We start from the raw sequence: 23164 nt of genomic DNA on the forward strand, positions 1-23164 counted from the left end.
AATATGAGCTTATATTTTTATGGTAATTTGGCCTATTGCATTGTGATGATAGTGGCACAAATGGACATGTTGGGCGGATTGATTGGGTGTTGGCATGATATTTATTCCGTGCAATTTGATTATTGTTATGCACATGTGGTGAAATAAGAGTGGCGCTCTCGAGCTTGTACATGTGGCAAAATAAGGGTGGTGATCTTGATTAATGCATGTGGTTAAATAAGGATGGCGCTCTTGATGATGTTTATGTGATGGTTTGAGGATGATTTTTTATGATATTCATGTGATGAAACGGGATAATATATTTTGATCATGTACAATAATGGTAGAATTTTCTCGTAGATTGATTTAAGGCCTTAAGAACGAAAATTCACACAATTCAATCTATAATTTTTTGTTTTTTTTTAAATCTTAGAAGCATGGTGCTGCTGCTAAGTATATTCTTCCTCTCGATGGTATGATAAATAAAGACTTCACTCTGCTAACAAGTCAGATTAGCTCCTTTGCATCATGTCATTTGGCCTCAACTTTTTTCTATTTGATTTTTTGAGATTACGAGGATAAAGTAATAGCGAACGTGTACATTTTCCCATGACATGCATACCATTTGTGTAGTCCACACCAAACGAGAAATAGCAATGTATAATTACAATAATACAAAGTAAAGCATTTGTTAAACTGAATAATTTGATTAGTCCACAACAAGGCTATCGAACCAAATGTAGTTAGTTGGAAATAATGAAGAGGATTTCTTGTTTGTTCTCTCCAATTCACCTTCAAGTCTATTCATCAATGAGAAATCACTAAAATACGTTTCAACATCTAAAACAGCTATTTGCGGATTATCTTAGTTCCTAGTCCTAAAATGAAATTGAGGCATTACACACCATCCAGCTTTAAGGATTGGTGTCTTCTCTATATGAAGTTCACAGAAGAAAAAAAACTTCTGCTTTGGTCCAAAGATGGAGTAACTAGTCCTCATTATTCATTGTGCTTGCCATACCACTGTCATGCCACTTCGAAAATCCTTCCTCGAGAGCCTGTCGCATCCATGGGTGCCGGCAACATTGAATTGCTTCTGGAATTGTCAGCCAACTTCTTCTGCGAAGCCTCTGTTCGGGCCAGCATTCAAGCTCTTCCTTTACCAAAAGCGCAAACATGGCAGCTCTACACAATCCTTCTGGACTATACTCGTCTTGAAGTGTTTTGCTTTTAAAGAAGTAATACCCCAGAAAGTGCTGCAAAAATACAAATGTATAGAATCTTATGAATACAGGGGAAAAAATGAAATAAGTAAATAAAAAACATGCAAACATATGAATCTGAAGTTGGTGGGTAACAAACAAGGCTCCTTATGTATTATAGAAGTTTTGAAACACAGTCAAAAGGAAAGTTTCCCAATTCTTGTTACCTCTCACCAGGACGGGCACTGAAGGATTCTTTCCAACAATTAGAAGAAATCAGCTACCAACTTTTGCGACTATTAATATTTAAACATTGGTCTCCCGCTCTCTACCAACTTCCTTGACCATTAGGCCACACCCTTCAACACTTAAATATTAATGAATCTCTTCTATTAAAAATCGGAATGAATTTTCTCTCGACTTTCAAGAGTACAAAAATCACAGAACTCATATCTATGTCCACGGACTATTGAACGCCATATTATTACCCCGCACATAGAGGCGAGTTTTAGATGGGTTAAAGTAGATCAATAACATTACCCATGATCATGATTAGAGTACAATAAAGTAAGGGAAATAACAGTTATTACCCTTACCATCCACAGAAAGCAAATAAAACTATCAATATTAACACTTACAGACCATATGAGCTCCTTACTAATTGACAGATTTTGTTATTAATAAGCAAAAATCTTATCAGGAACTGCAGCACCAAGAGGGTACTGGTTATACTGAAATATTCTAAAAAGTAGAATATGCTATAGCATTATTGAAAAGATTCGTCGTGTACCAAAGATCCAAATTCTGAGGACATCGAGATTTTACAAGAGATATATTCAGTTTTCCTCCCCGACCCAACTAGTTTAGAATTGAGGTTTAGTTAATTGAATACTGAATCTGCTTTATCTTTAAATCTACGACTTCCTCTTCTTTTTTTTTCTTTTTTTGAAGTAAGATGTTATATTTCTGGCATCAAGAAGATGCATTGAGTACACTAAATGAGATGTTAGCTCCTATATATCATGTTCTATACTAGGCACAGGGAGCTAACCAAAAAGCAAAAAGTGGCAGTCAGACCAGGCTCAGTGAGCCAATAAAATCTAGAAAAGGCTAACGTCAACGTCATTTAAAGCGAAGAGATTACTCCAACTAAAAGAATCCACTGACATCTAGCTTTCAACAAGTAGTTAGGAGTTGAAATGCCATCAAAACATATACGATTCCTCTCTGTCCAGATACACCAAAAAATGCAAGTTGGGATCATTTTCCAAATACTCTTGATGGTCCGGTTGATTTTCCAAAAGCTCCAACTTTCAACTGCTTCCCTAATGTTCCAAGGTAGTGTCCAGCTGATACCAAAAATTGACAAGAACATATGCCAGAAATCAATAGCCACTAGCTACTGTGCAATGCAAAAATAAGTGGTTGATTGATTCTGAACTGGATTGACACGTGACATCTATTCACAAGTTGAAAACTCCTTTTACAAAGGTTCTCTTGGGTCAGAATAGCACCTTATAGAGTTGTCCATGCAAAACAACTAACCTTTGTAGATTAGCTTCCAGGACCAAAGATCAATAACTTCATTTTGAGCTTTACTTGGCATAGGAAAAAGGGACATAATGTAAATTGGGATGCTGTCCAGGACACTATTAATCAGAGTCGCCCTACCACCCATTGAGAGGTATTACATTTGCCATGTTGCTAACCTTTTCTCCACTTTCTCGATCACTCCATTACATACCTCCACTGACTTATGTTTGGCACCCAAGATTAAACCTAGATAGGTTGTAGGGAATGAGCCAATGCCACAATCAAATAGCATACTGACAGGGTATATCATGTTTTTCAGCATGTTTATGTGCAGATCTGAAACAGATTAAAAAATAAGGAGGGTTAGATTAAGGTACTGCAGCTCCAGCTTGTTTGCCCCACAAAAGATGAGTGTATCATCTGCATATAGGAGATGAGACACTGTGATTGAGTTCCCTGAGCTGTTGTTTATCCTGAATCCCTCAATCCATTGTAGTCTCCTTGCCTTATCTAGCATTTTACGTAGACCTTTGTTGGGTTTTTTAAAAGGATGGGGCAGCAGGAATATTAAAAATATTGATTGAAAATGTCTCCAGTGTTATCAAAGGCCCTGAAGCGAGGCTCAAAACATGTTGAGCGCTTCGCTCGCTTAGCAAGCGCTTCAGTGTTGTCATCAAGGCTCTAAGGCATACTTTTCCTTGCCAATGAGTGTCATCCTGAAGAGACGACACTAAACAATTGATATTTCGCTTTATCGTAAATTTTCTTCAATTTCTTTGTCCATATATTTGGTATTCATGCTTATAAATATTAATCTTTGACTACACATACATATTTATAGTTTTTCTCCATTTGCGCGTTTCTTTATTAAAGCCCACGCTTTATTTGCGCTTTCCGCTTAAAGCCCCAACAGACTCTAGAGTTTTTTTGCGCTTTTCGCCTTTGATAACACTGAATGTCTCTATTTTATTATAAAGCATAGAGGGCTTTAAATAGCCAACTTGAGAAGATAACCTGCAGAAAAATCTGCGCAAGAATAATTCGAAAAAATCTAAAATATCTCAACAAACATAAAAAATCTAACAGAAATTTAAATTCAAAAAAGTAGATTTATCCTAAAACTAAGTAACTTATTAGGCTCAAAAAATGTAACAGTAACTGAAGCAAATCATCAACACTTCTCCTTTGGTTCAGTTGCTCTAAAATAATTGCTCCTCCTCAATTATTGCTTCTGTTGTTTGCGCTTGAGGATTGTGTTGAGCGTCTTTGAACTTATACACTTTTGTAACATGGCTGTGGTGGGCATGAGGAGAGGTAGAGGTAGGCCTAAGAAGTATTCGGGTAAGGTAATTAGGCATGACGAAACTTCAGCTTACTGAGGACACAACCCTAGATAGGAGGGTGTGGAAGTCGAGGATTAAGGTAGAAGGTTAGGAGGCAACTAGGTGTATTCCTTTGTCATCCTACTGGCAGTAGTATTAGTCTTGTAGTCTTTTTTCTTTTTCTTTTTTTCTGTAGAACTATATTCCTACCTGTTATTTCTTTCGCTTCAGTTATTTTACTATATCGATGTTGTTTATATATCATTGTTGTTACTGCTTATTGCTACTGCTCCTTTTCATTTTGTCCTTGAGCCGAGGGTAAAAGAAGCAGTAGCAATACTGGCAGTAGGATTAGTCTTGTCCTTGAATTCAAGAACTCTAGAAGTCTATTCTTGAAATTAAATCCTAACAACAACAATTAGCTAATGAAGAACTAATACTACTGCCAGGTAGGAATATAGTTCTACAGAAAAAAGAACATGTACCTCCACAGGATAGGGGTAAGGTCTGTGTACACACTACCCTCACCAGACCCCACTTTTGGGATTATACTTGGTTGTTGTTGTATCAAGCCATTAATTGTAATATCTAAGTTCAAAAGCAAGAGTAATTTGCTTCCTTTTGAATTGAGTATGACATAGAGGATTATGTATTCCAACTAAGTGGAAAGATGCATGAAATTTATGAGAAGAGGCTTGTGAATGGGTTAAATGTTTCTTCTTCTTTTATTTAAGTGTCTAATGAGTTTTCATGTGATAAATTGCTAGAATGTAATTTTCATTGTGTGATGGAAAACCAATGACTCAAGGGAGCATTGCCATTCACCATCAGCGAAAGCTAGTAGAAAATTTTCTAGCACGAGATGCGGCTATTCCATCTTGGTGCAACATTAGCACCTCACCCTCGCCTCATTATTGGAATAAACACTTCGACAGCAACAACCTTAATTTGGCATACGAGGTGCTCGAGCAAATGGCGTATAGGGCAACTAGCACCTTACAAGATGATGAAGCGGTTATTGAACCTAGTGCGTTACCAGAAAAGCATATCGATGTCGATTCCATGTACGGCGACGCTGATGGAAGTCATATTGAGGTTGAAATTCTTATAGAGCTACAAGCTGGTAATGAATTGATGACTAAGAAGGAGGAATTCTCAGAAGAAGGCCAGGTGTTCGACGAAATGTCTCATAATTGTTGCTCCACGGTACTCGCTGATGAATCTGATTTTGAAGATGGCGATTCCGAGGAAGACAAGGTTCCTGTGATGTCCACGAACCGTTGCTACGAACTATGTCTCTCCAACTGATGCGGCAATTGCTTGCAATAATGAAGCTGAAACGAACACAATTAATTTTCTGGTACCTTTGACTAGCGGAGAGGATATAGTGCCGAAAGAGATTGCGAGCACTGCTGCAGTCTCACATCTATTTGAAAATATCATACCGCTTCACATTCACAGTAGTCCATGTCTGTGGAATTTTTTTGATAAGAATTTTATGCTGGCTAATGCGGTTTCAGATATTGAGAGGTATGTTTCTGCTGAAATTTTATTTGTTGGGTATGAAGAACCAGCATGGGATGAAGAGTTCGCGTTAATAATTAAGCAGCCATCACTATGTCATTTTCGGCTTGTAATTTTTGGTTGCATAGTACCGCATCAGCCTACTACTTTACCCGATAAAATATTGGTTATAGACTTGAATTTAGTACGCTTATTATCCGTTCATATTGGACAGCGATTCACTCGATGGACGACCTATTGGGAGATTTGGTTTATTGTCAAACTACATAATGAAATACTAAACAGAAAGATGGTCCAAGAAATTATAATTCTATATGGTTATCCTTGGAAGGGTGGCAATGAGAAGGGATTGAGAATTTCATTTGATGTCTTCGCTAGTGATGTGGTTGGAATCACATACCTCCCTTCTAAATATTCACGCTCAAAAGCAAGGACAAAGTTGGAGTTGCTCGAACTGCAGCTGGTTGCGGTTGTAGAAATTTCTACTGTCAGCTATTCACATGATGAAATTGGTTTAAGAGTAGATCGTGGTAGCCTTGAACATCAGAGTGGAACATCTAATTCCTATATCTATAAGACCGTACAAGATACTTGATGGAGTGGGAGCTATGGAATATCGTTTGGCACTTTCTCACGAGCTGTGTTTTATTCATCCAATATTTCATATTTCTATGCTAAGAAAATGTATAACAGACTTAGGTACTTGAAGCTCCGACTATACAGCTAAATGAGAAGTTGCCCATCTTTCGAGGACATGTATTCTCTGAACTTTGTGATGGCACTTGGGTCTGGAAGGGAGCTATTTGATAGAACCAATGCTCGAGGATATTCGTTAGAGAATGATGCTGTTGATAATTTTGGACAGCTTCCAATTGTAATCCCAATTGCCATTTCATGGTTGTTATGCATAAGAATCTTAGGTCAGAGAAGCCTTCATTATGGTTTACTTCTACAATCTATTTTCCCCGTGACTTTGTCCTGTTTGATATTCACAAAGTTTTCGACAGTTGTTGGAATCAATTGCTTACAGGGCATCCTAGAATACTTAGCCCTCGACATCAACTTGCGCTTGCCCAATGCTTGGAGCAGTTTTGGTTGCATCAATTTTCACCTGATGAACTTGGATTAGACTTCCCATTTGATCCTGGCTCTGCTGCTTTAATCAGGGTGCAGTCACCTCAGAGAAGGTTAGAGGACCACTCTACGCTCATATCCGAGTAGGCAATATGTGTTTAAGCTTTCTGAGTATTTGGAAGACGATCTCTTGAGACTTCTAAAATGTATTGATTATCATGGACTGTCTATTCATATGGTTAACAAGTTTGTTATGCCGGTTAACCATCAGTTGAGAAAACATGAAGGAGTTTTTATATATATGTCGTGGTTCTCTCTAGATTTCTTCATGATTATTATGATTGATAAGTATGTGTATGTCAGAGTTAGTTGGTTGGACAACGGGAGAAGGATACTCGATGACAAGAGGGATACTGTGCTTGGGTCTTCTGTAACACCAACTACCGTCTATTGTGCTTCCCATGAGATGCTTCTTGGAGCTTTTGAGTCTGTCCGATCTAGTAAGCTTGCGCTTGCACTTAGTCCTGCTGATGGGAAGCCCTCAATTAGAAGAGGAGCTATCAGACGCTTGTGTTTTGCTTATGTTAGTGCTCCAAATGAACAGATCTTTGGTAGCTCCACTCTTATGCTTAGAGTTGTTGTAACTGCGTCCACTGCTAGATTTTTGGAACTGATTTGTGGTTGCTCCTGCAATAGAAAGTTTGCCCCGCATACTATAATTGCTTGGATCCACCAGAATGGGTCAAAATTGGAAAAGTCACTTGATTGTCTCTTGCCTTTTGACCTTGAAGACCCATATGTTGGCCAGCACGGGAGAGCCAACGTTACACATAAAGCTTCAAAGATCACCGCAGCCACTACGCCTATGCTACAAGAACGTACTTTAGGAGACCGGATAACTTTGGCACTAGGACCCCAGATCAGTACCAAGCTTGTGTTATTAAAATACTGCTACATACTCCTTGGTTTTGTCTCACAAGCAGTTGATGGTGGAGATCCTCGTGTTATTGGAGTAGATACACATTTATTCATACCTCAAGAGTTAACTGGTACTCTAATACAGCAAGTGCAAGCAGAGATGATTCTAGTAGTATTCATCTGTAGAACAATATTTATTTTGCTATTCATTCCAATGTTTGTGTGGCCTATGAAGTATTCAAAGGGAACACAAGATTTATCTCATCATGACCTTGGTCAAAATGAAGTGTACTATGCAGTCACTATTGTTGTACCAGGCATGAGTAGAGCTTGGTATAGTGCTCTTAATTCTGCGCTAGAGGAATTTGCAGGTGCCTGCCATCCAGTGAACTTCACGTCTATTGAAGTCAATATAACTACAGCTAGTTTACCAAAGCCTTTGATCCCGAGAATTCTTGACCCGAACCTTGAGGACAAGGTTCTTATTGAGGAAAGGAGTATTGTTGTGAACATGGATAACTCCAATAATGCTTGTGGGCCAATTATTTGGACCGAGGCTAGCCAAGTTGTTGGGCCGAGGGCTAAACTGCGAAAAGGCCAAGGAATTAGACAGCCCAACAAGAGATTTGCTTGGGATCCAGGTTGAGTAGGGAAGCACGTGACAAATGGATAAAAGGGGTTCATCGACAGTTTTGAGAATTATACAAAATGTTATGAAGTATCGGGATTCCGTCATCCCCTTTGTCTGAGTTCTGCTTCTCATCCCCATTCTTGTCTCTATCCTTAGTTACTTGTTATTTCAATAGTTTTCATTGTAATTCATTAGTTTGAGTATTGCAATTGATATCTCAAGGTTGTAATCAATATTCCAGTTCTTATCAATATAGTGAGGAAGTTCGGTATTGTTACATTGGTTTTTAAGGAACTCCGTCCTAATCAATCCTAATCAACCGAAATTCAATTAAGGAAATAAATTAAGGAAATACAAAAAGGGGGGTAGTCATTTGTATATAACTTTGTATGACTTTTCTCTTCTATTTTTTTGTATTTCCTCCCTTTCCTTTTCTATTTGTATTTTTTTATCATTGCTTCCATTGAATTCCGTGTTCTATAACGACAAAACCTCTTATTTTATTGATCCTCGAAATAGAAAATTCGGGCATTTCCTTCAATTGGGTGGTTTTCCGTTTTTCATTGGAACTCTACTAAAACTAAAAAAGAAATCAAGTTTGCTTATCTCACTTAACTTGATTGAATCCATTATGGATTAAATAAATCTAAATAAATTGTAGTTTTGTTTTCCACTTAATTTATTCTCTCATCTATACTTTTTTGTATCTATTTTATTTGGATTAGATTTGTAGTGCCAATCTAACACAAGTCCTTTTTTTTAATATTTTTTATTGTTGTCAATTGAAATTTCTTTTTTTTTTTTCACTATTCAATATTTATATTGACAACAGTGTATCGAACAAATATAATTCATTGTGATAAATGAAGTGGATCTATTTAGTTTTATTTTATGTTTTAAATTAATTCGAAAATGTGAATGTATTTTTTTAGATTTATTCCTTCAATGGTTTTTGGTTGTCTTGTCTAATCTCTTTATTTATTTTTCTTCGATATTTTCTTCGGGTTGCTAACTCAACGGTAGAGTACTCGGCTTTTAAGTGCGGCTAGTCTCTTTTACACATATGGATGAAGTGAGGGATTCGTCCATACTCTCGGTAAAGTTTGGAAGACCACGACTGATCCTGAAAGGGAATGAATGGTAAAAATAGCATGTCGTATCAACGGAAAGTTCTGAGAATATTTCATTGTTCCTAGATGGGTATAAAACCGTGTTAGAATTCTTGGAACGGAACAAAATAAAGTTGGGTCGAATGAATAAATGGATAGGGCTGCGGCTTCAATTAAATTATAGGGAAAGAAAAAGCAACGAGCTTTTGTTCTTAATTTGAATGATTCCCGATCTAATTAGACGTTAAAAATATATTAGTGCCTGATGCGGGAATGTCAATGACTCACCGTGCACTTCTTCGTCATCCGATTGCATACAAGGTATGGTGCACAGTACGGAATGTCTTTGGAATTGAATCAACAAAGCTGCGGCCTAAGCCATTTGGTGCACATGTGGACACTATGGATGGAAAGGAATGGAAGATCAATGGAAGGAACCGAAAACTCTTCTATAGATATTAGTAGAACATTCTTAGTACACATTTGGGACACTTTAAACCCAACTACTACAGATGAATGGATGTCATAGAGAATCATATTTTGTATAGGATTCTCTCCTTTCTTCTTCCCCCATCATATATAAAAAATATGCATTTTACCTAAAAGAAGACAGGAAGACCATTTTGATAAATGAATTTAAAAGCACTTAATTCCAAAAAAAGGACCACTACTAGTGCAGTATAAGCAGTCACTATCTTCAACATATGTTCCATGTCCGAATGGTAGAAAATGAAATTAGCACTAAGAAATCAGGTCCAACTTGCGCACCAAATATCAAAGAAAAACAAAAGTGGATACATCAAAAGACCTTACCACTAGATCCCCTCGAACTCCAGCTTCCTCTATAGCTTCACGAATAGCTGCATCCTCGACAGATTCATCATTTTCCCAACCGCCCTATTTATACAAGATGTGCCAGAGATGTCAATAGCAGCACCAGTAAGGTACTCATCCTTGTAATCTTTACAACAAAATCAAACGAACCAAAAGAGTCTCTCAAATTTATTCAGCAATATCACATGACTTCAGACAGCCCAAAAGTAGACACCAGGAAGAACACTTGTATTAAAAGAAAAGAACAAAAAGTATGGCAACCAACAAGTTATGTTGCACTCATGCTTCAAAAAAAATATTAAAAACAGAAGTATGAGCACAAGTGTTAATCTTTGACAAATGCATAACCAGTGCGTTATCAAATTTCATATGCAGCACAATCTAACCAGATTAAATGGTAGAAGATGAAGGACGTTAAATATCAGTACGGCATTTTACCAGAACATACCTAAGTAGAGAACTGTCACCAAACTTCAACAAAAATAAAATTGCAACTTTGGTGTTTTAAATTTAATAAGATTCACACCATGATAAGGATAAAATAACTAGATCCATCGGGAAATTAAACCAAATAACATCAGTTAATTCTGGCCAGAAAAAGAAAAGGCATTATAATCATGCAGGGGTGGAATGTTACGTTCAGAAGGTTCCTCAATGACTGGGAGGTTACCAGAGTGATTGAATTCTACAAATTGTTAGATGGCTTAAGGGCATCACAAAAGAAGAGGACATACTTATATGGGAAAGAAACAGCGGAGGAGTATATACTGTAAAGTCAGCATATGTAAAGTCAGCATATGGAATCTTGAATAGCTCTAGTCGCATGAACAATGGGACATGGCACTGGAAGCACATCTGGAAGGTGAAAATCCCTTTTAAAGTGGCTTGTGGAATGTTACGTTCAGAAAGTTCCTCGATGACTGGGAGGTTACCAGAGTGATTGAATTCTACAAATTGTTGGATAGCTTTAAGGGCATCACAGAAGAAGACAGACTCATATGGGAAAGAAACAACGGAGGAGTATATACTGTAAAGTCAGCATATGGAATCTTGAATAGCTCTGGTCACATGAACAATGGGACATGGCACTGGAAGCACATCTGGAAGGTGAAAATCCCTTTTAAAGTGGCTTGCTTTTGTTGGCTTGTAGTCAAAGAGGCTGTTCTAACTCATGACTGTTTAATGAGGAGAGGAATGCTTATGTGTTCCAAATGTTTCTTGAGTGGAAAAGAGATTGAAACAAACAGCCACCTCTTTTTACATTGCAAAGTAACTAGTAGGCTGTGGTATCTTTTCATGAGTATGAAAGGTGTGAAATGGGCAATACCTAAGACAACTGCAGAAATGTTAGCTTGCAGGAATGACCCAAGTATTCTACTGAGGTAGAAGCATTGGTGGAGGTTGATCCCAACATGTATTTGGTGGACAATTTGGTTGGAGAGAAATTCAAGGTGCTTTGAAGATAGAGCTAACACTGAACAGAAGATCAAGACGAATTGTATAACTTTGTTTCACTTTTGGTGTAAAGAAGCTCTGGTAAAGGATGTAGAATCTATAGTGGATATTATTGGGTCTTTGTAACTACCACAAGTCTGGGTTTGCGTTTTTGCTCTTTTTCGAGGGTCTTGTAACTATCTTTAACCATTAGCATAATCTTTACGCTAAAGGTTTTTCTACTTAATTTATAAAACTTGTTACCTTCTCAAAAAAAAAAATCATTACAATTTCGATAGGATAATGCTGAAAACCCAAATGCTCTAACAATTCCTACCTTTGGGAACAGAAGACCAGGCCCACTTGTCGAGTTTATCATCAGTACTTCAACTACCTTCCCAGCCGTCTCACCACCATTTTCTTCCATATTTCTGAACCTAAATGGAATACACCTGCAAGAATTCTATTAGTCAAAATTCGGATTAAGGAGATTATGAGAAGATACTTTTAAATGCAAACCCAGGATGTTAGTAAAGAAGTAGTTGCTCATAACTTCCTAATGCTTTAGATGAAAAGATTATTTGATAACCAGAATCTATAGAAGTAGTACCAATACCAAAAGAAAGATATATAATGATGTATATCTATAGAAGATGTACCAACAAAAAATAAATGATTCAAATGATGTATTCTTACATGTGAAAAAAGAGTCTTTCCAAAAAATTTACATGTGAGAAAGAGAACGCCAGAAACTAAAACCAACAAATTTGACTTAACCATTGGACCCAAAGAAGCCTACAAGGTTCCTTAATTATTGTGATCGCTCTTTGCCTTCCACCTGATTCTTACCCTCTTCAATTTTTTGACTTTTCAACATTGCCACAGTTCAACCATTCCTCTATTAGATTATTTTCTCCTGCTGTATTCAATTTCCATTCTTGCAGCTATATTCCTTTGAGAAGCAATATGAGAACTATAACAGCTCCACTCTCAACCTTACCTATCCTATACCATGAAGGTTCATGCTTGATTTCTGTATCTACAGGATAAAGAGTACCATCTGAACCACTCCCTCCATTGATGTAACGAGAATTAATGGCCTTGAACCATAGAGCAAATTGAAGTTGTAAACTGGTTCAATTTGAAGCTGTAAACCCTTTCTACTCCTACAAAACTTTTTGGCACATATGGAACTTAACCATGATACCTTTTAGAGCATCAACAGGGTTCACTATCTAGTGAAACAACTACAAGTCAGCTTTAAACTTATTAAATCCAAATTTCATGGGTTTTAGCTAGTATTTCTTGTGTTGGGTAGAAAGGGAGTCTTGGCGCAAAGCTAAAAGTTGTGGCCGTGTGACCACGAGGTCACGGGTAGCCGTAGAAAGAGCCTCTTGCAGAAATGTAGCATAAGGCTGCATCATAAGACCCAACGTAGTCCGGCCATTCGAAGGACCTCGCGCATAATGGGAGCTTAGTGCACCAAGCTACTCTTTTTTTTCCTTGTGTCAAGTTTCGCCTTAAAGGTCAAAGTCAGAATTCGATTCAACCAACTTAGCACATACTTGTTGGAGAACTTTTCTCCATAACGCCCATCTGCTACAATTATTTTAGTAGAGCAGGTTCTTATGGCACTGGTGCCTTCCAAAGAGTCTGACAGCACCCCTTTTCCCACCCTTTTGCCCAGAAGACCAACTATCCCTTTTAAGGAAGAACGCCAAAAAGCCTATTGTTACCAACATGGCATGAAGAGCTCCATAACTACTCTCAGATTATGATCCTTTAGGCCTACACGTAGTTTACCTAGACAACTTAAAAGGCTCAGCTGCAGTTAAAATGCAAAATTCTATAGTTATGCCTGATTCTGCTCCATTCAGCATTACGAATAGAAAAAATAGAAATAGAGCAGTCAAGAAGGTCAATCGTCGAGTCTATGAAAAGCAGGAAATGCCAATATGTCAATATCACATATAAGTATTAATGACCCAGTTAATCTTATCATACCCCTCCCTTCTGTCACAGGTTACTTTCTGTAGGATTAAATCAAAATTACCTTTTGACAAATTCAAATTAATATCTCTTATCAATGACAGACCAATCTTTTGTTGTCACACCTAGTGCTCTCTTGTTTTTATACAGTGAATGGTTAAAATACAACACTTTACATAGCTATTCAAGGTGCATACATCGACAAAGAAATGAGCGAGGAGGCAATCTCTCAACTAGACCAATCAATTAGTCCTTTTTCTGCCACATTCATCAGCTGTAACCGCCACTGCTGATGTTCTCTGTGGAATCACAACACCGAGCTGATGGTGATTGGACAGGTGGGAGTTATCTAGTGTTAGCAAGTGCGCTTTGACATGGTGATGAAACCAAAAGAAATGATCAGTTAACATGTCTTGTACCGAATCTATAAACATGAAGCGGGTTGTGACTAATCTCAGAAGCCACTCTTTCTTTCTTTTTCTTTTTTTTTTCTTCTTTTTTTGACGAGTGATTTCAGGAGAGATGTTAAAAGGGACAAGTTTGGAGACCTCAGAATCTAGAGTAACGTTAATGGGAAGGATAAGGAGTAGCTCTCTTCTAGTTGACTTAGTAAAAAGGAGACTCTTGAGAAGACACTATGAGATTAAAAGATTATTTGATCTCTCTGAAGGTTCTCCAGTGACAGACTGACCCAGGTCTTATCATATTCCCACCTAAATGATGTTTTGATGGACTTTTGGCAAAATAAAAACATAAATTAAACTGAGACCAAGTTCAAGTTGGCTCCGCTAATCCTATTCCAAATTTCCAACTTCCCATTAGTCTTTCTTCTTCTTTTCATCTTCTCAATATTTGCTTCTTTTCCATAGTTCCTCATAGCCTTCAAAACACCATATACGATTTTGTTTAACTTTTCTAGTCTGAAATGGACTACTAAGGGATCTAATCATATGTTGGCATAGCCCAAAAGAGAGTCCGGAAAACCATTCCTCCCCGCATATGGTAGACAATATGGGAAAGGAACTAGAGGTTTTTGAACGAAAAGTTAACACCATTTGGGAGATCAAAGTCAATTGTATACTTTTGTGTAGGATGAAGTATGTTAATGAGGCTAAAACCTTGATAGATTTCATGAGTTCCTTACAGGATTAAGAAGAATTGACTTTTGCTTTCGATGTCACATCACAGCACCACCTTAGAGCTGTCTCTGTAATAAAATTTACTTGATCAAAGAATATTACTCTTCAAGAAGCAACCTAGAATGAACAATGCCCATCACATTTGCACAAGGTCTTTATAGTTCTTGGAAACAAGCATAAGAAAGAACTTCCACTGTTACAACGACTTCACCTCTATCACACAAATCCAAACCCAAACATCATCTTTATAAATTCACAACCAATTACACAAAGGAGAAAAAAGAAAGAAAGAATAGCAACATTCTTTTGCACATTTCTCTCAATCAATCCTCATAATATGGCCAAACAAGGAAGACAGCTAGGTCACAGAGCTCCACATTCAACCAGATTTCACTCATTATGAGGAAATCAAAAGCACCGAATCAGAAGAAAAGAGGAAACTTGAACCCAAACTCCCACATTCAACAAAATTTACCAAAAACAAACAAAACCCAATTCAGCAAACACCAAAACAAATCAAAGCAAGCAAAAACAACTACATAACTAAAAGAGGAAATTTAGAAACCAAACTTCAACATTCAGCAAACTTGCCCTAAACCAAATAAAACCTAATTTAGCAAAAACCAAAATAAACGAGAAAATACCCGGCGATTAGGCGATAACCAGCCTCATATCGCTGCTGATGCCGACCAGTCCGAGCCACCAATTCAGACATTTATGTTCCCAAAGAAAACAAAAAAATTACTAGAATAAATCTGCTAGTCTTATCACAATCCTCCGCTAAATCCAATGTAACAAAAAGCCTTTAACATTCTTGAACTTTCCTTTTCTTGTAAAATTCCCTCTGCGTTGTACTCAACCCGTTTCTCCTTCATAAACAGCCATAATATTGCTCCATTTCCTTTGTTTGCGAAAGTTTTGAAAGGAAGAAAAAAAAACAAAGGTAATGGAGGTAAAGAGAGAGAGAGAAGAAGCAAAGAGGGTGCTAAGAGCAGCCCATGAAACGGAGCAACAGGGGGGTTATGTTGGTACGCTCAGAGTCGGTCAATTTCGTTCCAGGTCGGTTACAATCTTCTAATGGTTTGTTGAACTTACTTTAATTAATTAAAGGCCAAATACATATGTAACCTATCCAACTTTGCACCATTTTTTATTTTGGCACTTTATTTCTATCTTGTTCTATTTTGGCCCTTCAAATTTAATTTACATGTTCCATTTTGACCCTCTAACTCTATTTCTTATATTTCACTTTAACACAAAAGCTAAAACAAGTGCAAAAAATATAGCGCGCGTATATATACAAATTTAAGGTATAATAAATATCCAATTAAATGTTGTCACTTAGTTTTTTCATCCATGTCAAATGGGTCAATACTAAAATACCTGAACCCGATCGTATTTTTTGCGGGTTTATTTCATCTAAACGGGTCAGGTATGAAATCGGCATATGAAAACTTTGTAACTTAGAGAATGAAGATGGGGCAACAGTGGATGAAAAAATACGGTCGGGTCAGGTATTTTAGTATTGACCTGTTTGACATGGATGAAAAAACCAGGTGGTAATATTTAATTGAATATTTATTACACCTCAGATGTGTGTATACACGCGCGCTATATTTTTTACACTAGTTTCAGCTTTTGTGTTAAAGTAGAATATAAGAAATAGAGTTGGAGGGCCAAAATGGAACAAAGTAAGAGATAAAGTACCAAAATGAAAAATAGTGCCAAGTTAGATGGGTTGTATGTGTATTTGGCCTTAATTAAGTAACATAAATATATGTCATCATTTCATTTTGGCCAAGCTTCAAAAATTAATTTATTTTGAGAAGTACTACTTTTTTTAATAGTATTTTATCCGAAGTACTTTTGACGAGAAATAATTTGTGATTGACTAATTAATTTAAAAATATTTTTGAACAGTAATTAGTGTTCGATCAAGTTTTTTAAAAAGCGCTTCTAAGAGCCTATTTGGCCGAACTTCTAAAATCAGCTTATTTTGATAAGTACTTTTCAAAAAAAGTACTTTTAGTGAGAAATAAATTGTGTTTGGCTACTTGGTTTGAAAAGTACTTTTGAGTAACAATTAGTATTTGGCCAAAGCTTTTAAAAAGTGTTTATAAGTGCATTTTTCTGAAAAGTGCTTTTCAAAAAAATGCTTTTGGAGAGAAACTACTTTTTTCAAAAACTGTTTCTGCGTCTCCTCAAAAGCACTTTTTTTCCTTCCAAAAGCTTGGTCAAGCACCTTAATTTTTTTTAAAAATAGCACTTTTGACAACCAAAAAAAATGCCTCAAATAAAGCTTGTTCAAACAGGCTATAAGTGTATTTTTCTCAAAAGTGCTTTTCAAAAGTATTTTTGGGGATAAGCAATAATTTTTTACTTCTCTAAAACTGCTTCTGTTTCCATTAAAAAAAAATTATTTCTAAAAGCTTGACCAAACACTTCAACTATAAAAAAAATACTTTTTTTAAAGAAAAATGCTTTTAGATTTGGAGAAGCTTGGCCAAACAGGTTATTAGGCTTCATCGCCCACAGCTTAAAAGGTTAAGTGGGCTTTTGGACATAGAATTGTAAAATTTTGGGAGTAAAAAAAATTCAAGTGAAAATGATATTTAAAAATTAAAGTTGTGTATGGACATGAATACAATTTGGAGCGATTTTTAAATTTTTGTGAGTGATTTGAAGTGAAAATTTTAAAAAACTACTTTTTGGAGTTTTATTTTAAATATCTGAAAATAAAATTTTCATGGTCAAACACTTTTCTAACAAAAAGTAAAAACATTCTGGAAAAAGTAAAAAAAATCTTATGGCCAAATAGGCTATCCCTTTTCTTTTTGGGAGAGAAAAGTTTTATCCTTTTGAACAATATGGTCTTTTGTTTACAAATTTTTCTTTTAAGATTTCGTTGGAGTTTATTTTCACTATTGTTTTTTTTTATGTGAGATTCCGGAAAAAGGAGAATAAAAAGTAAATTTGAATCATTACCGTATCCAGAAATCATATAGTGAGTGGTATTTTTTAGCTATGCATTACACACCTCATGTGGATCTAGCTTTCAACAGCGTAGAACACATTATGAGAGACGTTGAAGGGGGTTGGTTGCTCCGTTATATGCCTGCTAATGGGTCAAGTACAGAGGAGGGCTTCTTTCCTCTCTTTCAAACCGCGAATGTGGTTCCGAATCTCTTGCATCATCTTTGCTACGGCCTTGATGGGAATGACAGAACTTGTGAATGAACATAATTCTATTTTAAAAGGAATCTTAATGATTCACTAGTCAGGACATCACAAATAAGGTCAAAAACGCTTTTCTAAGAAAATGTATATATAAAAAGTTAATTGTAGAATGAAAGTTAGGTTCACTTCCATGAAAGGGTAAATGATCTCCAAGAAGAGAGGGTGGTAGCCACTTTATGGGACTGCATACAATGAAGAATGGAGAAAATGAACCTAGAGAAAGGAAGTAATCCCTAAGTGAAGATGAAATTCAAAAGCCTTCAAAATAACTAATGAGTTATCTAAGTAGGCGTTTGAACATAAAAAATTTACTTTTTGAAAAAAAGTAGTATTTGGAGTTAAGTTAAAAAATGGTATTTGAAATATGAAATTATGTTTGGACATGCATTTCACTTGACAAAATATTGTGGTTGTGAGGAGGGGGGGGGGAATTTTGGAAGGTTTTTGAAAAACTCATTTTCGAAGAATCTTTAAAAACTTATAAAATTTTATGGACAAACAAATTTTTGAAAAAAAATCTATGGACAAACCGGGTCAATATCACGACCCAAATCTCACATAGTCGTGATGTCTCCTAACCCAACTTGCTAGGTAAGCCAATCGATATATAACACAGTGTGAATTGAACATCATCAAGCGAATAATAAAATAAAATTATAGAAATTAATACAACTATCCCGAAAAACTAGTAATACAAGTCATGAGCCACTAAGATTAAAAGGTACAACATTGGTGTGCAGAAAATACATCATCTATTTGACATTTATATAAATAAAAATATAACTCCTACACTACCATGAACAAATGGTAGCTTGTAACAGGAACGATGGTACTTCTTCAATGCTAGTTTTCGGCTTCCATAATAGCTCGGCTCCAAAATTTGCACACAAGGTATAAAAGTGTATATGAGTCAATCTACCCCATGACTCCGTAATTATCAAGACTAACCTTAATGAAGTAGTGGCGAAGTTTGGTCAAAAGATACTCACTTTATACAATATGTGTAGCTCATAAGCATATACAATATTAGAGAAATAGCCTTGGAACAACGGATATATATAATAAGGTGCACAATTAAAAAAAAAGTATAAGCATATTTTTTTCAAAGAACCAAATCAAGCATATACAAATATATCAAATCTGCATATAAAGGAGATTTGTACCAAATAGTTTTGACTCAAATATTGCTACATGAATATAAAGCGTCTGGCATGATAAGGACCCAATTTCACATCACTTCACAAATAGCAGTTATACGAATGCTCCTACATGAGTGTGAGATGTCTATGCATGATGAAGACTCAATATATGCTTCAATCTGATACCCTCCAAGTGTGCAATAATCCACTAGCAAGTTTCATGCATATGTAATATGCGTGAATGTGCATATGTCGATAATATGCATGAATATTTCTACATGAGTCTACGATATCAATGCATACTCAAGACTCAACCATAATATCCATTACATCCCACAATCACTCACCACATCCTGTGTGCTTGGCACAAGTGCCCCTCACAATCACACACACTTAGTATTGTACGGGTGCCTGCTAAAAATGCCCCCACTAAGCACAATTATATATGCATGCGCTCACAGGGCTTAATTTAACATGGGTGATCACCTGACTTCGAAGGGACGAATTTATATCCAAGCGTCATATAGAAACCTCTTGCCATAACAAAGTCAATATCACAATAACTGCACGACAACCATCTCGTGACATAGCAATAATATTATCACTATAACCACACGGCATAAACCTCGTGCCATAATCATGATCTTTATTGCACAAACAACTCACATGTCATAATTTCAGTCCATATCAAAGAAGCACATGCAGGGATGCATGCATATGAATAAGAGATAAGCATGTATGATGTACATGAACTAAGAAATAATCATGTAGGGATATATACATATATACAAGATATGATCTCTATGCATGATGTATGCATAAGTATAATGTAAGACTACAACTCCAACATGTAATTTATCTTACAAGTAGCAGTCATGTCCAAATAAACCATCAAAAGCTTAAACATGATCTCTAACATGAATAAGAAACTTGAAGTAGTCACACAAATAACTAAAGCATATAGAAAAATAAGGCATAATGAAGCCTAAAAGCTACCTCGAGCATGATATAACCTTGGCCCACGCATATGCGCTCGTCACCTAGCATATACGTCCCCTAAACACATAGCACGTAACACATAAGTCTATTTTAGAAAATATTCCCTTAAGTCGAGGTTAAGCAAGATATTTACCTTGTTCGGGCTAGTTTTCAACCTGAAATCATGCCTTTTCCTTGTTCTTCACCTCCAATGTCCAAAATTTAGCCAAATATCAATTACGAAAGTCAAGTTATGCTAAAGGAAGTAATCTCAATTATTAAAGCTTCAATCTTGAGAATTTCAAAAAGTCAATAAAAGTCAACATGCTCACATGGTCAAATTTCGCAACTGTCACGACCCAAAATCTCAACCAAGGAATTATGCTGGCACCTTACTCCACTCTGCTAGGCAAGTCAACATTTAAAAATAATAAAAAGATCAAAACAAAATATTTAACAGCACAATATCATAAATAAAAGAATGAAAGCTCATAAATCAACACAATAAGTTTAAAACCATTACAACTGTCTATACAACTTTCTAAGACTGACATCATTGAGTGCATGAGCTCTAAGGAGTACAAAATACAAAGCCTCAAATGAATATAATAGTGTTTGATATACATAAATAGTAGCAAAGATAATGAAGGTGACTCTAGAGCCTAATAAAACAGGAGGAAAATGCGAAAGTTACCAAGATTTTTACAAAATCAAAGAAGGATATGCAGCACTACCCTGAGTCTCCCAACTGTCCAAGTTAAACATCTCTCGAGACTTGTTGGTACCAACTCTTGGATTTGCACAAGAAGTATAGAAGTGTAGTATAAGTACAACCGACCACATGTACTCAGTAAGTATCAACTCTAACCTCGAAGAGGTAGTGACGAGGCTAAGATAAAATACCTACTTTATAAGCATGTGCAATTAATAAGCAAGAGAAATAACAAGAATAAATATTAGAAAATAGTAATGTTGTCACGACCCAAAATCCCACCAAGTCGTGGTGGATCCTAACTCGACTCGCTAGGTAAGACAAATAATATAAGATACAACTCTAATGAGAAATCATAAATATATAATAAATAAGATTGTTTACCGTAAAAATGGTAACAACAATTAAATTTGTAAATGGGATTCTAAAAATATGTGATCTATTTTTATGCTAGTTGTTAGAGCAGATGATGTTAGGAATATGAAGTTTAACGATGAAATGCAAGCTAAAACAAAGTAGTAATCAAACCGAGGGGCTTACTGCCTTGGATTCGGACTGGTTGACGGAGGACCTCGGGGTCGATACCTGGGCTCGATATCGAGCTATCGGGGGTAGTCAGGGATGGAATAACAGTTAATATATGATTAAACAAAGCTCTTTATGGCCAATACCAAGCAATAAATGAAGAATAAACGGGGGGATGGCAGATGCTAAAGTGGCCTCGAGCCAATAAGAACAAGCGAGTTAGAGAGAAAAGGGAGAGAGAGAGAGAGAGAGATATTATTGATCTTTGTGGAGAAATAGTTGGAGCAACATCAGCCCATCACAAAGTAGCGAGGGTTCCCTTTATATAGGAGGGGAACTTGGATATAGTACAACATGCATTAACTACAAAGAATGGAGATGGGACGGCTGGACGCGATGCTTCGGCATAGGCTCTGGATAGGCCATCTTTGTCAGACTTAGCCGTGTGCCTTGGAAGCTTCCCCTTCTGTTCTGTCCTCGACCTCCGTATTCTTTGAGTTGGGCCTCGACGAGCCCCATGGGAAGGGACTCGGTCGTGGCTCCCCGTCCTCGAGGTCTCGAGGCATTCTTCCGAAATGGCTTGATAGCGAAAAATTAAGTCCTCTGATTTTACCACGTACAGATAGTCTCCGCGTTTCCCATAACGAACAGATGGGAAATGATTTCGACACTTAACTCTTCTAGCTTCTTACGGCGATGTCATACCAATGATGCAATATGTGGCGCGAGCTTTTGTGGAGACCGGGGTATCCCATGGACTTGTGCATTTCGACTTCATTCAATGTACTGCCGATTCCCGTTCTCCAAGGTGAATGTACCGCCATCGATTTGGTTTTTCAAGAATACAATAACTGCGTCCACCGGTCAATCTCCCAAAGCCTCGATGACCGTGTCATTACCCCCTATAAATGGGGGTGCCTTGACGTTGTTTTCCCCATCCCAGTACCTTCGTTGGCTCATTTACCCATTTCTTCTTATCATCTTCTTCTATCCTTGAACATCATGCTTGGGGCTAGGAGTGTGCATTCGATTTATCGATTCGATTTTGACCCTTATCGATAATTACTTATCGATTATCGATTTGTACATATGCTTATCGTTATCGTTTCAATAAGGTTTCGATTTTTTCGATTTCAATTTATCGATTTTTTGGTCTTATCAATTTGGTTATCGATTACACCAATAAAAAAATTTGCGAGATTCCACGGAAAGTATATCGCTATAAACACGCCTAACTAATATGGACAAAAAGAAGCCAAAATAAGACGAACACCGTTTATAACATAAAAATTGTATCAACAAGCACATGCAACGAAACTAAAGTAAGGGATCAAATGTATGCCACCAACACTCCAACTGTATATAAAAAAATATATCATCACGGGTAATTCTATTTTCCATTAATTTGAACTTCATTCCCTTGAGCTTTAAATATGATCATTCCTTAAATGTGGTAGATAAAATAATAGGGTTAGAGACTTAGGGTAAAGGAAAGAGTATTATAGAATAAGGGTAAAAAAATTTGTTTTTAGTATATCTTATTGGTTTATCGATAAACCGATAACCGAAGAGGACAAAATCGAAATCGAAATCGATAACTCGATAAGGAAAATTTCGAAATCAAAATGGATAAATGGATAAACCGATAACAAATAATCGATTCGATTTATCGATAAACCGATTCGAATGCACACCCCTACTTGGGGCTCATGGCCTCAAGGCTGTTTGGCGGAGCTCCCGTAGATTGTGTTGTGGAATCCTGTTGGGGCTTCCCCTTGTCGAGCATAATCATGTTGTCATGTTGTTGCCGTGGTTGTTGATATATTTGCCATTGATGTTGCTGTTGGCCTGAGACGATGACGAACGGGGAGTTGGTATTCCCCTT

General features: G+C 36.7%; 1 protein-coding gene across 1 annotated transcript; it reads right to left on the minus strand.

Moving 5' to 3' along the window:
- Positions 1-625: 625 nt before the first annotated feature.
- Positions 626-15764, minus strand: LOC104229796 (nudix hydrolase 16, mitochondrial-like). Its single transcript, XM_070164939.1, has 4 exons — positions 15333-15764; positions 11898-12012; positions 10106-10189; positions 626-1235 (listed from the first exon to the last, which is right to left on the minus strand). The coding sequence occupies exons 1-4, from the start codon at positions 15401-15403 to the stop codon at positions 969-971; spliced, it is 537 nt and encodes a 178-aa protein (XP_070021040.1). The 5' UTR covers positions 15404-15764; the 3' UTR covers positions 626-968.
- Between the last annotated feature and the right edge of the window lie 7400 nt (positions 15765-23164).

The sequence above is a fragment of the Nicotiana sylvestris genome, chromosome 12 (assembly GCF_000393655.2).
Source record: "Nicotiana sylvestris chromosome 12, ASM39365v2, whole genome shotgun sequence".
NCBI lineage: Eukaryota > Viridiplantae > Streptophyta > Magnoliopsida > Solanales > Solanaceae > Nicotiana > Nicotiana sylvestris.